At 47.3% G+C, this 12,560-nt stretch overlaps 1 protein-coding gene across 9 annotated transcripts in view; it reads left to right on the top strand.

The window, feature by feature from the left end:
• The window catches only part of LOC115650270 (transmembrane protein 263-like), a 351,659-nt gene extending 340,050 nt beyond the window's left edge, over window positions 1-11,609 (top strand). For 8 of the 9 annotated variants that reach the window (XM_030559969.1, XM_030559967.1, XM_030559972.1 and 5 more), the window contains one exon: window positions 9,483-11,609. In XM_030559969.1, coding sequence (XP_030415829.1) covers window positions 9,483-9,769 — 287 coding nt within the window. In that variant the 3' untranslated portion in view covers window positions 9,770-11,609. Of the gene's footprint in view, window positions 1-2,240; window positions 2,253-5,401; window positions 5,405-9,482 lie in introns of those variants that run through there. The other variant, XM_030559971.1, reaches the window with a different exon arrangement.
• The last annotated feature ends 951 nt before the right edge of the window (window positions 11,610-12,560 follow it).

Genomic DNA, 12,560 nt, shown 5'->3' with positions numbered 1-12,560 from the left:
TGACCTCCTGAGGTCCCTTCCAACCCTAATAGTCTATGATTCTAAGACCTCTGATGTAAAAGCGTGAGCCTCTGCCACTTGAGCGAAGGAACCTGATCTCTTTGTGCACAAGCAGTAGCAGAATCATAAACCTCTAAAGCGGGTCAAGCTGCTAGACACAGAATCATGCTGTGTTAGAGTGAGTTATAGAATCATCAAATTTGCCATGTTTCTTCTGAAAGATTTTGGCAAAGTGGATGAGCCTTGAGTCTGTTATAATCGAGAGGTAGGTTCTATTGCTAGGCCTGCCTGAAGTGTCCTTGTCCAAGCTGTCAGATGTCTTGCCGGTGAAATGCATGAATGATGGGCACCTCTTCAAAGGTAGCCATATGAAGCCTTGTTTAATAATGGTTGTGCAGGGCACAGCCATAGTAACAGCAGTCAATAGAAGAGCTAGTACTAACTCCAAATCTGTGGGCTTGCACTTCAGGCCTCCTTCCCTGTCAGGTAACTTCTGCCACTCTCATATGCCTGCAGCAGGGACTGAAATCATGTCACTACAGCTAAAATCCTCAAATGTGGCAACATTGTGATAGGAAGGACCCATAGCCAATGTGGGACAGAGGAGCCTGCAGGGATCTATGAGTCTGCCATAGTGTAAAATCCACCAGGGAGTGCCAGAGCATGAAAGAGGAGCCATTTCTTACAGCAGATTGAAGTATGTTGTTTACTCCCATTGTTTGTCAAGACCTCATAGAAGCGTGACAATGACCTTTATTTTGTCCTTTCACAAATATTAATTATTTTTCTCCTATGTTTTTATCTGTGCTAAATTAACAGGGCTGTTTTTAACTGGAGCCTCATAAGGCTTTTCAAGCCAGATACCATAACTATCTGCTAAAAACAGCTCTGAGAATCGAGCATAACTACTACTACTACCAAACCAGTGCGGGCGAGGAGAGGACACAAAAAACTGGACTTTGCATTGGTCTTACAAAAAGAGAAGTTAAAAAAAATCTCTTCAGCTGAGTGGCAGGCGATTTTTTTAAAGAAAATAACATCTAGATTCTGAAAGCTTTATCTGATTATAAAAATTTCATGCCTCTGAGACTCTTTTGAGCCCTGGGACTGCTTTGTGGGTTTGTTTGGTGATTCGAAGGTGGAAAATAACAATAATATTTACTGTAGTCACATCTAAAGACCCCAACTTGAGATCAGGGCCCACTGTCCTAGGCATTGCACATGCACAAGTAAGAGATGGTCTCGGCCCAAAAGAGTTTACAGTTCTAAATCTCCTAGTGGCCGTGTGACCCCAGCAGGAAGATAAATAGCATGGGTTTCTGATGTTGTTTTAGATTATCCATTCCCACTAGCCTGCAATCAAAGGCTTTGTCTGATGCAAAAGCTCAGAGACTAATCAGGGAAGAGAAGCTGATGGCAGACTGGGACCACTGAAAAAAATATGTTCAGCCAAGCTAGGTTTGAGGCTTTTTTAGTGCTTTCAGCAAGAGAGAGACTGGTAAAGTCCAGTCGATAGCGGCCACTCGTTATTCTGACATGCTTTAGTTATGGGTTAATGTGGCTTACCCTGGAAATTGAGATTGTGGGTGGATGGGTGAGCAGTGACGTAACTGGGTGCCCCTCAGAATTTTTTAAGGGCAGATTGAAATCTGAATCCTTTTAGATATCTCTTTTGACAGTATCACCAGCCTTTTGGCATACTGTAGGTACCTGAATGACCTGCCCCAGGCAGCCACACACACAAGTTCTGGCCTTCTGCATCCATTGTATATTGGGAAGAGGAGGAAATGTTACTGTGCTGCAGGCCCTTTTATGAAATGGCTTGTTGAGATTTCCTTCCTCCTAATGCTAAATCAGGTGTGGGGGATGCACATTTAGCCTGCAAAAGGCCCCTAATGTGGGCCCATCTATATTATAATCTCTACCATGTGGAAGGAGATGTTGTTTATTTGTATTATAATGTACATAGATGCCACAACAGAGATCAGGGCTCCAGTATGCAAGGCACTGTACAAACACAAAAGAAGACAGTCACTACCCTCTAGAGTTTGCAAATGAAATAAATAAGATGGATGAACAACTCAGGCCCAGCAAGGGGAAGTGTCTTGCCTAAGGTCACACACACATCAGTGGTCTAGCTAAGAATGGAACCCTGGCCTCCAGAGTCCCAGACTAGTGTCCTAGCCCCTAGACAATGTTGCTTCTTCCGGGTTGTTCCTGAACGCAGTTACCTTTTGTAGTTCAGATGAAATGTTAACCATGCTAAAGACTTGAGCTGTCTTCAGTTCAAAGATATAGTCAATGTCCCATCTAGGGTTGCCACCCATCCAGATTTTACCCAGACAGTCTGGTTTTTGGCTTCTGCGTCCGGGTGCCATTTACGGTTGCCAGGGGCCCAGTGTTCAACCAGAAAGTTCGGTCGAAAAGGGGACCTAGCAACCCTAAATGGCATCCAAACCAAAGTCTGCTTACTGTAGGGCAGGGGCAAGGGTAGGGGCAGGCGCCAGACCATTAACCTGCGCCAGACCCTGCTCAGCTGGGGCTGCCTCCTCCCTGCAGGCAGCCTCCTTGAGACGATCCAGTGATGGGTGGGAAGAGCAGCGAGCGATGAGGGCAGGGCCTTGGGGAGAAGAGACGGAGCAGGGGCGGGGCCTTTGAGGGGAAAGGTGGGGCATGGAGCCAGGCCTCAGGGGATCCGGTTATCAGCAATTAAAATGGTGACAACCCAAGTCTCATCTAGCCTACAAAAGTAACCATGTCATAACCAGGTGCTCTGCAGTGGGCCCTTAGTAGTAAAAGTGTGGAGCTGGAATGGAAACAGTGTATCAGGAATCAAAAAGGAACAAAACACCTTCCAAAATGTATCAGACCCAGCCACTATCCCCCGCTTGAAGGCTACCCTCCCAGTTCCTAACTTACAGCAGTGACTAAATGCAACACAGATCCTCACACTTCCATAATCAGAGTTTACACTGCTTCACCCTCAAGGCTCAGCTGAGGAAAACAAGCCATTCCATATCACTGTTCGTTTACCCTCCTGAACTCTGTCTTTGAGTGCTTCAAGGTAGACGCTACAGCAGCTAATAATGCTTACAGAGCATGTGCAGGGAACAATTAAAGCTCGTTGTGCTACTGAGGAGCCCTGTGGTGTGCTGGGATTGGGAGACAGCTGCCCCCATTTTGCTGAGTGCAGCAGCCTCCCGAGCGGCCGGTGGCAGTGAGCGGCAAGCATGTCTCACTGATTGCAGACCCCGTGAGTTAACATGTAAAAATCAATGGCTAAACTCAAGCTGGCATTTCTGGGCCTCTTGCTGGTGGCAAGCATCTTGGTGGAAAGCAACAGCATTCATTGCCTGGATACCACAGGGCTGGGGAGAACCAGGCAGCTGAGACTGTAAACCAGCTTCCATCCAGCTGCATCATGGGATTAGTGAGCAGGATTATAACATGACTGTTCAAACAAAGAGGTAGTTGTTGTTAAATATCAAACCCTTGCACTTGGCATTGAGGTATTTTGAACCCCAACAGCACAGTGGGGTGGGATGAATGAACTACAGCTCCTTGGGAGGCTGCAGGGTGGAGCTATGGCTTATTACAAGTGCCACAAGGATGGGTCAGGCAGGATTCTTCCAGCTGCACATGAGACTTAAAACTAGACAGTGTCCCTGGTACAGGGGCTTTTCACAGGTCAGAAGGCCTAAGCTGTGGTTTCGTTTGTGAGACACAGCTATCCCTGTGCCTGCACATCAGAAGCTTTCTCTCTCCGCTGCATCTGCCTGCTCTGGAGGCTGTTGTTTATAAGGGAGTGCATTGCCAGACTGAAAAGCTTGGAGACCGAACGCCTTGTTTATCCCCAGAACAGTCACAACACAGCAGTAGGGCAAGTTTCTACCTTGTCATTGTGCCTGACCTCTCACTAGAGACACCCCTGTTGAGATAAATGGGAAGTTCAGTCTTCGGCATCTTTGCCAAGACTATCAGTGGGATCAAATCAGTGCCAGCTGTGATGATACACTCACAACAGTTCCGTATTAAAAGCACTGCACCAATATGAGCTCATTAACCCTGACAACATCCTTTTGAGTTATGGGTAAATATCAGGTCCAGGCCCTGTGCTTTAGATGGGGAAACAGACACAGCATGGCCAAATGCTCAAAATCACAGGTCAGGGTCCAAACAATCATGAAATTTTGTATAAACAACATATTTTGGGTTCTTTTATTTTCCTTTTGTTTTTTGAGCCTTTAGGAAGCACTTGAGTCCTGTGTTCAGGCATTTCTCCTTAACCATGAGTCTAGAAACTTATTCTTTTACAAGTTTCACACACATTCACATGACTCCAAGAGGTGGGGCTTTAAGAAAAATGCAAATAATCATAGGGCTCATGATAAATCATAAGAGTTGGCAACATTGCAGAGGCACAGAAAGAGGAAGCGACTTGCCCAGGAAATCAGTGTTGGGGATGGGATTACAACTTGTAACCAGCTGACTCCCAACCCCATTCATTCCTCCAAACCCTGCTACCTAACAGTGATTGTTTGCTAGACTGAGTCCTCCCAACTCATTTCACATTGGTCACCAAACAGTAACCACAAGCAGATAACCTCTGATGCCTATCAGCTCAGGTTAGATTTGAACTAACAGCCCCATCTTTCTGACTCAACCAGCCTGTCTCTCCCGCCCCCTGAAATCTAGGACCAAAGGAAGACAGTTCCATAGAGGTGAAAGGCTTTGTTTCCCATTCCCTGAGCCAAGCCATTCCCTCTAGCCTGGGACTGGATTGAAATTAGTGTCCTAAAAATGAAAGACCCCGTATCCCATTCCTAAACACTCTCCTCACCTGCCCCTGCGCTCTTCTCATGGGTAAGCGGCAAGTACAGCTTGCACAAATTCTCTTAGAGAGAAGGATTCTCCTTGTCCATCATATCAGCTGCCGAGGGAAGCAGTAACCCGGTCGGTCCGGACGCACTCAGCGCTAACATAGCATACAGTTTTGTCATTTCATGTATAATAAATAAATGCAAAACCCCAGGCATTTGCTGTGATGCCTCTGAAAATTGTGTGTGTGTCAATTCTGATGTGCACATAGCCATCCTAACACTCCACATATGCTCTTTACAGTTCACGTTTCCCTTATCAGGTCAGAAAGTGTGGCTTTGTCTGCAGACTCAGCAGGTAGATTCACTGCTCTGTACAGACACCAGTCAGGATTGCGAAAGGCCCTGGCTAAGGATAAGAGTCTATTGTGTGGGTGCTGACCTCAAAGCAGAGAATCAGCATACATGCAGAGGTGCTTTTTTTCCTGTCCTTTTTCCTTCCCTTCTAAATTGGCTTAGGATGAGGTGAAGCTGAAGGGATCCTTGGAAAGGCCAGGTCGTTGATTGAAAAAAAGGCTTGACAGATGGTGAAGAGCTTTCAGCAGCAGGATGGGCTGCAACAGGCTCCAGGGAATAGTATTCTGCCTGCACTCTGGCTGTGTGTCTGTCTGTCTCTGATTATTTTGTGTATTTTCATCTCTGCTGTCTCTCTCTCTCTCTTAATCTGGGCTCCTCTGTGCCACCAAGATGCATAGTTCACTCCATTGTCTGAGAGACTAATTTGCACTGTAAATCTGATGCTTATCTTACATGACAGCTTACTATGGGGCTTGCTGCCGTCCTGAAGACAAGCTATCCAGAGACAGCCAGGGAGCTTTAGACGGGTTGACTGGGGTGAAGGATGTACTCCCACCCAGGCACAGTCTCATCTGCTCCGACTCCCTGGTCAGAGCTTGGGCTTTGTCCCTTGCATTTTGCTGTAACCCATTTTAAGTCAAAAAATAATCCACTCTGAGTTGAAGTTTGTATCACAACACTCTGGTTCCTCATCAGCTCAGGAGTAGGAAGTCAGAGCTCTGAAATGCTGTTGGAGTGGCCATCAATTTACCAAGGGTGAAGCTCCACCCTCGCTTCCTGCTGCTCGAGGGCTAGAACCCAAGTGCTGGCAGCCACTTTAGCCTTGGTGATCTCTGAGTCTGGGATTCCTAGAGCTCGCTGCAGCATTGTTGACTTTGTGCCTAGCATAATTAGAAGGATTCATTGTTCTTGTCAGGGCTGGCTCCAGGAACCAGCCCAGCAAACAGGTGCTTGGGGCGGCCAAGGGGAAGGGGCGGCTCGTTGGGCTCTTTGGCGGCAATTCAGCGGCGGGTCCCTCTCAGAGGGAAGGACCTGCTGCCAAATTGCTGCCAAAGAGGAAAGCAGCGTGATGGAACGACCGCCAATTGTGACTTTTTTTTTTCCACTGCTTGGGGCGGCACAAGCCCTGGAGCCGGCTCTGGTTCTTGTCTTAACTCCTTAATGCTTCCTGACCCTTTCTCCAACACTTTTTAATTGTCTGAGGGCCATGTGGCATCTCAACACTTCTCATATGCATGTGCCTCCTCCTCTCTTGTCCCCAGGCTAGTCACATGAAAGCTTCCATATCTCATCTGATCGGTTTGACTCTAGTGTTGATTGGAAATGGGGACAGGACACAAAAGCTCCCACCGTGAGGCTCCATCACTAAGCCATTATCGTGCAGACCTACTAGTGCCCTGAGCTTCTGCACCATGATCCCCTCCTGGGACAAATAGGCTTGTTGCCCTCCGTGTCTAGAGAAGGTGGCACATGTAGTGCACTTCTGAGGGATGATACAGCACAGTGAACACAAGACTCCAGTGACCCCATCCCATAATAGAAGGGTTAATATTTATGAGTATCAAATGGAACCAGTGCCAACTTTCACCCCATCCTCAAAATGGACCTGCTCTGAGGTGTGGTTGATTTTCTATGCTCCTCTTTTTCACACATCCCTGCCTTTCCTAGTCCAAGTGAGAAGCCAAAGCACCAAAATTGCCATACCAAACAGGCTGCTTTTGGGCAGGGGAGGGGGGAAGTAGGTTCAAACTAGACCAAAAATGGAATCCTGGAATCTTTAACTGCTCCCTGCCCCACAGGAAGAGAAGGGCTTTCTTACAAAAGTGCAGTGTTATTCTGTGGCAGTGAGCCCACTGGCCAGGAACTTTCCTGTAGAGCAGGTAGAATTTTAATCACCTGGGACTGTACCAGAAATCATACAGAGAGCATATTCTAACCCAGTTTTGCAGACTGGTTAAGTCAGGCAAGGATCTAAATATCAGGGGCTTATCCAAACCCTTTGACGCCAATAACTCCTCTTAGCAAGTGCACTGCCTCAGGCCTTAGCTGCAGACAGCTGACGATGCCTCCCAAGCAACTTCCATGAAAGCAAGCAGAGCTCCCAAAATTGTCTAAATCAAGAAGACTCCAATGTATGCCAAGTAAGAGACCTGATCAGATGCAGGGACTAGACTTGATTTTAAAATTTTTATGGCTATTTTTTGTAAAGGATCCAGAACCACTCCCTTCCCCACAGGGCGACAGTGGCACAGCCAGTTAGTAATTGATCTGATGGGCTGAACTTTAGCCTGTAGGTGTGCTTACAATATGTGGAACACACAGGGACCTGTTTAACAGCTGCACTAAGGAGCCCCTTTGTGCCAAGTGCTATACAAAACATCTCAAGACAGTCCCTGCTCCAAATAGCTCATAATTTAAGTGAATGACAAAAAGGAACAGGTGGGCAAAACAAACGTGGATGGAGGTGCTTGGGAGGCAAAAGTAACAGTAAATGGAGCAGGATTTGCCTAGAAGGCATAGCTCTGATGTCTCCATCAGCCATGGTGGGCAGCATCCAAAGGCCCTGCCATGCTATTAGCTATTCAGCCTCTGCTTTCTGGAGTTCCCAAGCCCTTTACTTGGTAGCAAAGGAAATGCACTGACAGAATCAATATCAGCTGCAAGCTGCATGTAAATGAAAGTGGGCGATGATATCAAACGGGTGTTTCCAAGTAGAATTTCCTGTTGCCTGGAATATCATTAGCATTCCAAGTGGAACACTGTTGACTAGTTGAGCTGAGTTAATATATATGGGACTCCCTCTTGAATGAGCAGCGATCATTGCAGCATGGTGTGTGTCTGCGCACGACCTAATGTGTGAGACATGAAAATCCCTATGAAGATCCAAGGGGACAAACCACAGCCAGCTGTTGGTTAGCTACAGTAATCTGTTCTTTCCTCTTTCAGCCACTTGGGTTAGTGCAAGTGAATTGCCTGTAACATCTTGGCATCCAGTGACCCATCTATCCACTCTCACTCCAGGGATGTAGCTAGGAATGGGAAGCAACATTTTGCTGGGGATTCCCCTGCTGAATGGCTCTGAGTGGTCTCAGCCTTTTGTTTGTGGCAATGTGTTCCAGGCCAGTTCCTTTGTATGTCCCATGGACTGTATAAGCATTAGCGGATCTCGCTGCTGAGCTCTGAAGAGCCTCTCTCTTCAGAGTGCTTACAAAGTCTCTGTGATTCTCCTTGCCAAGTGACTGACTAATTCTGACAGAACTTCTGGCTTGGGCTCTGTACAGACACATCATTATTATGCAGGGTTTCAGCAGCCTGCCATTCATCTCCACAATTTCCCCACTTCCCAGAATATGGGGAACACATCCCAATAAAAGCCCTCCTGCTGCATGGTTTTGCTTTATCAAAATGAGTCCATGTGTATTAGCTATCAGCCCTCTAAGCAGGTGTTGCATTAGAAAGGACTTTATTGTTCCAGGACTCCAATGTTTCCAGGGGGAGCTTTCTCTCCTACCCAGCAAGACTCCTTTGCTGTTTTCGTGTGGTTGTTTTTAACATCTCATATATAGAACTGGAAGCAAATCAGAAGTTCTGGCACCTAAAACATCCACCCCTCTCCAGAAAAACAGTTACCATTTTGCTGCCTGCATCTAGTATAGGCAGCGGACACAAACTGAGAGGGGGGTGTGGAGGACAACTTCTGAGTTGAAAAGTTAGAACCCCATGAGTAGCAGCTTGGAACTAACCAGCTCCTGAGCCCTGGCAAATTGTGAGCATTGCCCCACACATACCATTAAGAGAGAGAACTTCTAAGTGCCCACCAGACAGGTGGCATCTCAGCCATTACAGTTCTTCAGTACTTGCATCTCATGCTAGCAATCCCTTTCCTGTACTAGCAGTAGTTAGTGTGGAGAGGAGAGGAATTATGTCCCTTGTTAATGGAGTTCACCTTAAATTGAGGCACTGAGATTCGACAGTTATGTAACTGAGCTTTATTGATCCTTTCTGCACTGTATGGGCATTCACCGAGCACTCACTAAATTCCCAAAGTCTTCTCCCATTATGCACTGGACTGTGTAAATTGTGGTTCCCTGGTAAGTCTCAGCTTTGGTTGCTCCAGTGTCCTGCACATTGCAGTGAGGGGGCAGGGGTATTCCTGAGGAAGACTCTAGGTATGGGGGTGTCTGCCTTTTCCGAGCATGCTGTGGTGATGAGGAACCCTTCAAAGTTAGAGTTGACCAGAGCTACCTAGGAGAACAGTTTTAGGAGATAATGCATCTAATTGCTTCCCCATTGTCTTTCTCCTTGCAGACTCCAGCAAGGACCATCAACAACAGCAGGTGGGAGTGCTCTGGAGAGTGACGGGAGGCCTGTTCAGCATCACACGGGGAGCTGTGGGGGCAACGTTGGGAGGAGTTGCCTGGGTTGGCAGCAAGAGCCTGGAACTCACCAAAACAGCTGTGACCAGCGTCCCTGCCGCCAGTGTTGGACTGGTAAAGGGCAGCGTCTCGGTGGTGACCAGTGGCGTGGGAGCTGTGGGCAGTGCCGTTGCCAACAAAGTCCCTTTCACCACAAAGAAGAAGGACAAGGCTGACTAACTCAGATTGCAGCTTCCTTAGAAAAGATCAGTCCATACGCTCCCTCTCCACAGCACCTCTTCAGATTGGAAACAGCTGCCTCAAGGAGGGGGCAAAGCACCAGTGTAGACTCCAGCTGCAGCCCGCTCAGCACCACCTGCCTGGATCAGAGCTCACAGAGTCACTGCAAATTCCTTTCACTCCTATCACCTACTGGGGGCCCACTCTCCTCCGAGGGCTTTGTAGGCACAGCTGTCTCTACCCTGCAATTTCCTTCCCCTTTCTTACTCTCCCGAGCCCAAAGGAGTGAGAGTGGGCACTGAGAGATGGTAGGGGGTGGGTGGGAAGAACTGTGCTCCATCATGAAGCCCATACATGCTCCTGATGTTCCTTTCATTGTATTTAGTTAGAGATCAGCTTCAGGCTGCTGGGAGGTATTCTTAAGATTTGCTGGGGGAAAGGGGGGATTGTTATAAGAAAGTCCCATTAACATGAAGAAGAGATACTGTGGCTAACGAAGGCTTGTTCCTCCCCTAGAGAAATGGAGGGGAGTATCCATATCGCTTTGTCTATAGGTCTCAGTCTCCAAGCTGGTCCTCCCAGCTCCGCACTCAGGCTGTGCGCTCCCTTGGAAGAGGGAACCCTCAGTCCTAGCAGAGGAGCTCTCATGGTGATATCACACGAGTATGTTATACAAACTGGAGCAGATTTCCTAGTTTAGGGGTGAGTGGAGGAGGAAATCTCTGTCTGTCGCCTGGGGGGACGGAGTACCAGGTGACCGTAGTGCCAGAGTCAGAGGCACCATTGCAACGTTACAGCAGGGAGGCCAAGTCCCTGTAATGTTATAGCAGGAGGTAGCACTGCTGCCATAATATTATGGCAATAGGCAGCCAGTGCAGCTTCAGCAGTAAGGGGCACCAATGCTTTTGTCACAGGTGATGCAAACTTGGCCTTAATGTAAGCTGGTGCAACCTGCTGAAGTCATTGGCGTTTCTCCCATGCACAGCAGAGTCCATCTGGCTCCATACCTTGCTCACGGTACCGCTCCTCAGCCGTGTTAAAGAACATATGTTTTAAAGGTGGGGACCCTGGTTTGCCTCCAAGGGGTGTAATGTTAAACCCTGGTAAAGCATGTTCCTGAACCTCATTTGAGTCCTGCAGTCAGGATTAGCCTATGCCACCACTCTTACTATGGCTTGGCACCTCAAAGAACAGCTCCCTGAGGTGTGGTGGCATCATTGTGCGTACACAAGCCTGCTTTAGAGAGCGATTTCCCTGGATTAGTGAGAGTACACTCCAAAACAGGTGAGCGTAGAGCTAATGTGCACAATGCATCAGCAGTTCGTACACCACACACTACTCGTGGGGTTCCAGCCTGCCTCAGTGGAACGAGCATGTGACGCTAAATAGCCATCATGTGTTCTTTAGCTCAGCAAAACCCCAAAAACTAAGTCTGCTGCTGCCTCTCCATCCTAACCCACTCATGGTGTTCCAGGTGTCACGTGATTCTCTCTCTCTCTCTCTCTCTCCCTGAGTCCCAGCAGCCCCTAGGATTAATGGAATAAGGAAAGCCCCAGGTTCCAGCATTAACTCTGCCTTTTCTGGCTTTTGTCAGGTTTTTTTGCCTAGATTGTTAGGTTTTGGGGTACATAGAAAAGTGACGCAGTGTTTGCAATGTATTTTATAAATATGCATCTATATTAGCATGTGTGTATGAAATCTGCAGTACACAGGCATGTTTTCAACCAGGTAAACTAAACTGTACTACTGCTGCGGACCTGTTTACATATTCATCTTTGGCAGTTCCCGCATATCGTTTTTTATATAGGGACGCTGTCCGAATAAAAAGAATGTTTTAGAAGATGGTTTTCCTTGTGTTGCCTAATACTTAGTTTATTAAAACCAAAAGAATGTTTAAAAATCTCCTTTACTTTCTCCCCCTACTGCTGTTTGTTTTCTTGTTGCCCTTGGCTCCTTTTGGAAGTTCCTGGTCCTAGTCAGTTTCTTTTCCTGGTTCCTGTGCTGTAGCAATCATGCTATGCTTGTCTCTGACACCAGGAAATAAATACAAGAAAAAAAAACCCTTTTCACTTAATTGTCTTATATCTGTGAATGCCTTTGGATCCTATCCTTTATGAAATCCATTTGTGGGGTAGGATTTGAGTGGGCCATGTCCCTTCACTAGACAAACTGCATGTCCGGATGTCTCTGCATCACCCGTACCATGCACTGACCCTGCTATTTGCAGTAATAATGAATAGTTGATCGGCACAGGATGTTGCTCTTGGCAGAAAGAAAGTGGCTTAAGCTGCTTCTTTGTTTTTAGAGAGGAATCTGCTTTCTTGGTGTCTTTTCTGGAGATCTTACTGACACAGAGAGGCTGGATCTGACTGTGAAGACAACAACTTCACCAAGTTACTGTGTGTGTGTGTGTGTGTGTGTGTGTGCGTGCGTGCGTGCGTGCGTGCGCGCGTGCGCGCGCGCGCCTTGCTAGAATATTTTTCAGCAGTCAGAGAGGCCCTTGGAAGTCTTACTCAGCTCTTCCCATCTACCAAGTGCTCAGCAAATCATGGTGTCAGCTTGCTCTGTGTATCCAACTGTTCCTCACCCTCCCCTAGTCTTCTCTTATTATGTGTGTTTTCACATGGCATCAGAATCCTGTTCTGACCTCTCAGCTAGTAAATGTCCTTAACTAAGCAGTCAGCAAATCTATCCCAACTGATCCATTTGCTGAGCAAGGAGAACAAAAACCCATCCTCCCCCTCCTCCATCTTCCCTCTAGGGCAGTGGTTCTTAACCTGGGATGCATGCA

Source organism: Gopherus evgoodei, chromosome 4 (assembly GCF_007399415.2).
Source record: "Gopherus evgoodei ecotype Sinaloan lineage chromosome 4, rGopEvg1_v1.p, whole genome shotgun sequence".
NCBI lineage: Eukaryota > Metazoa > Chordata > Testudines > Testudinidae > Gopherus > Gopherus evgoodei.
This window is presented reverse-complemented; position numbering and strand designations above follow the sequence as displayed.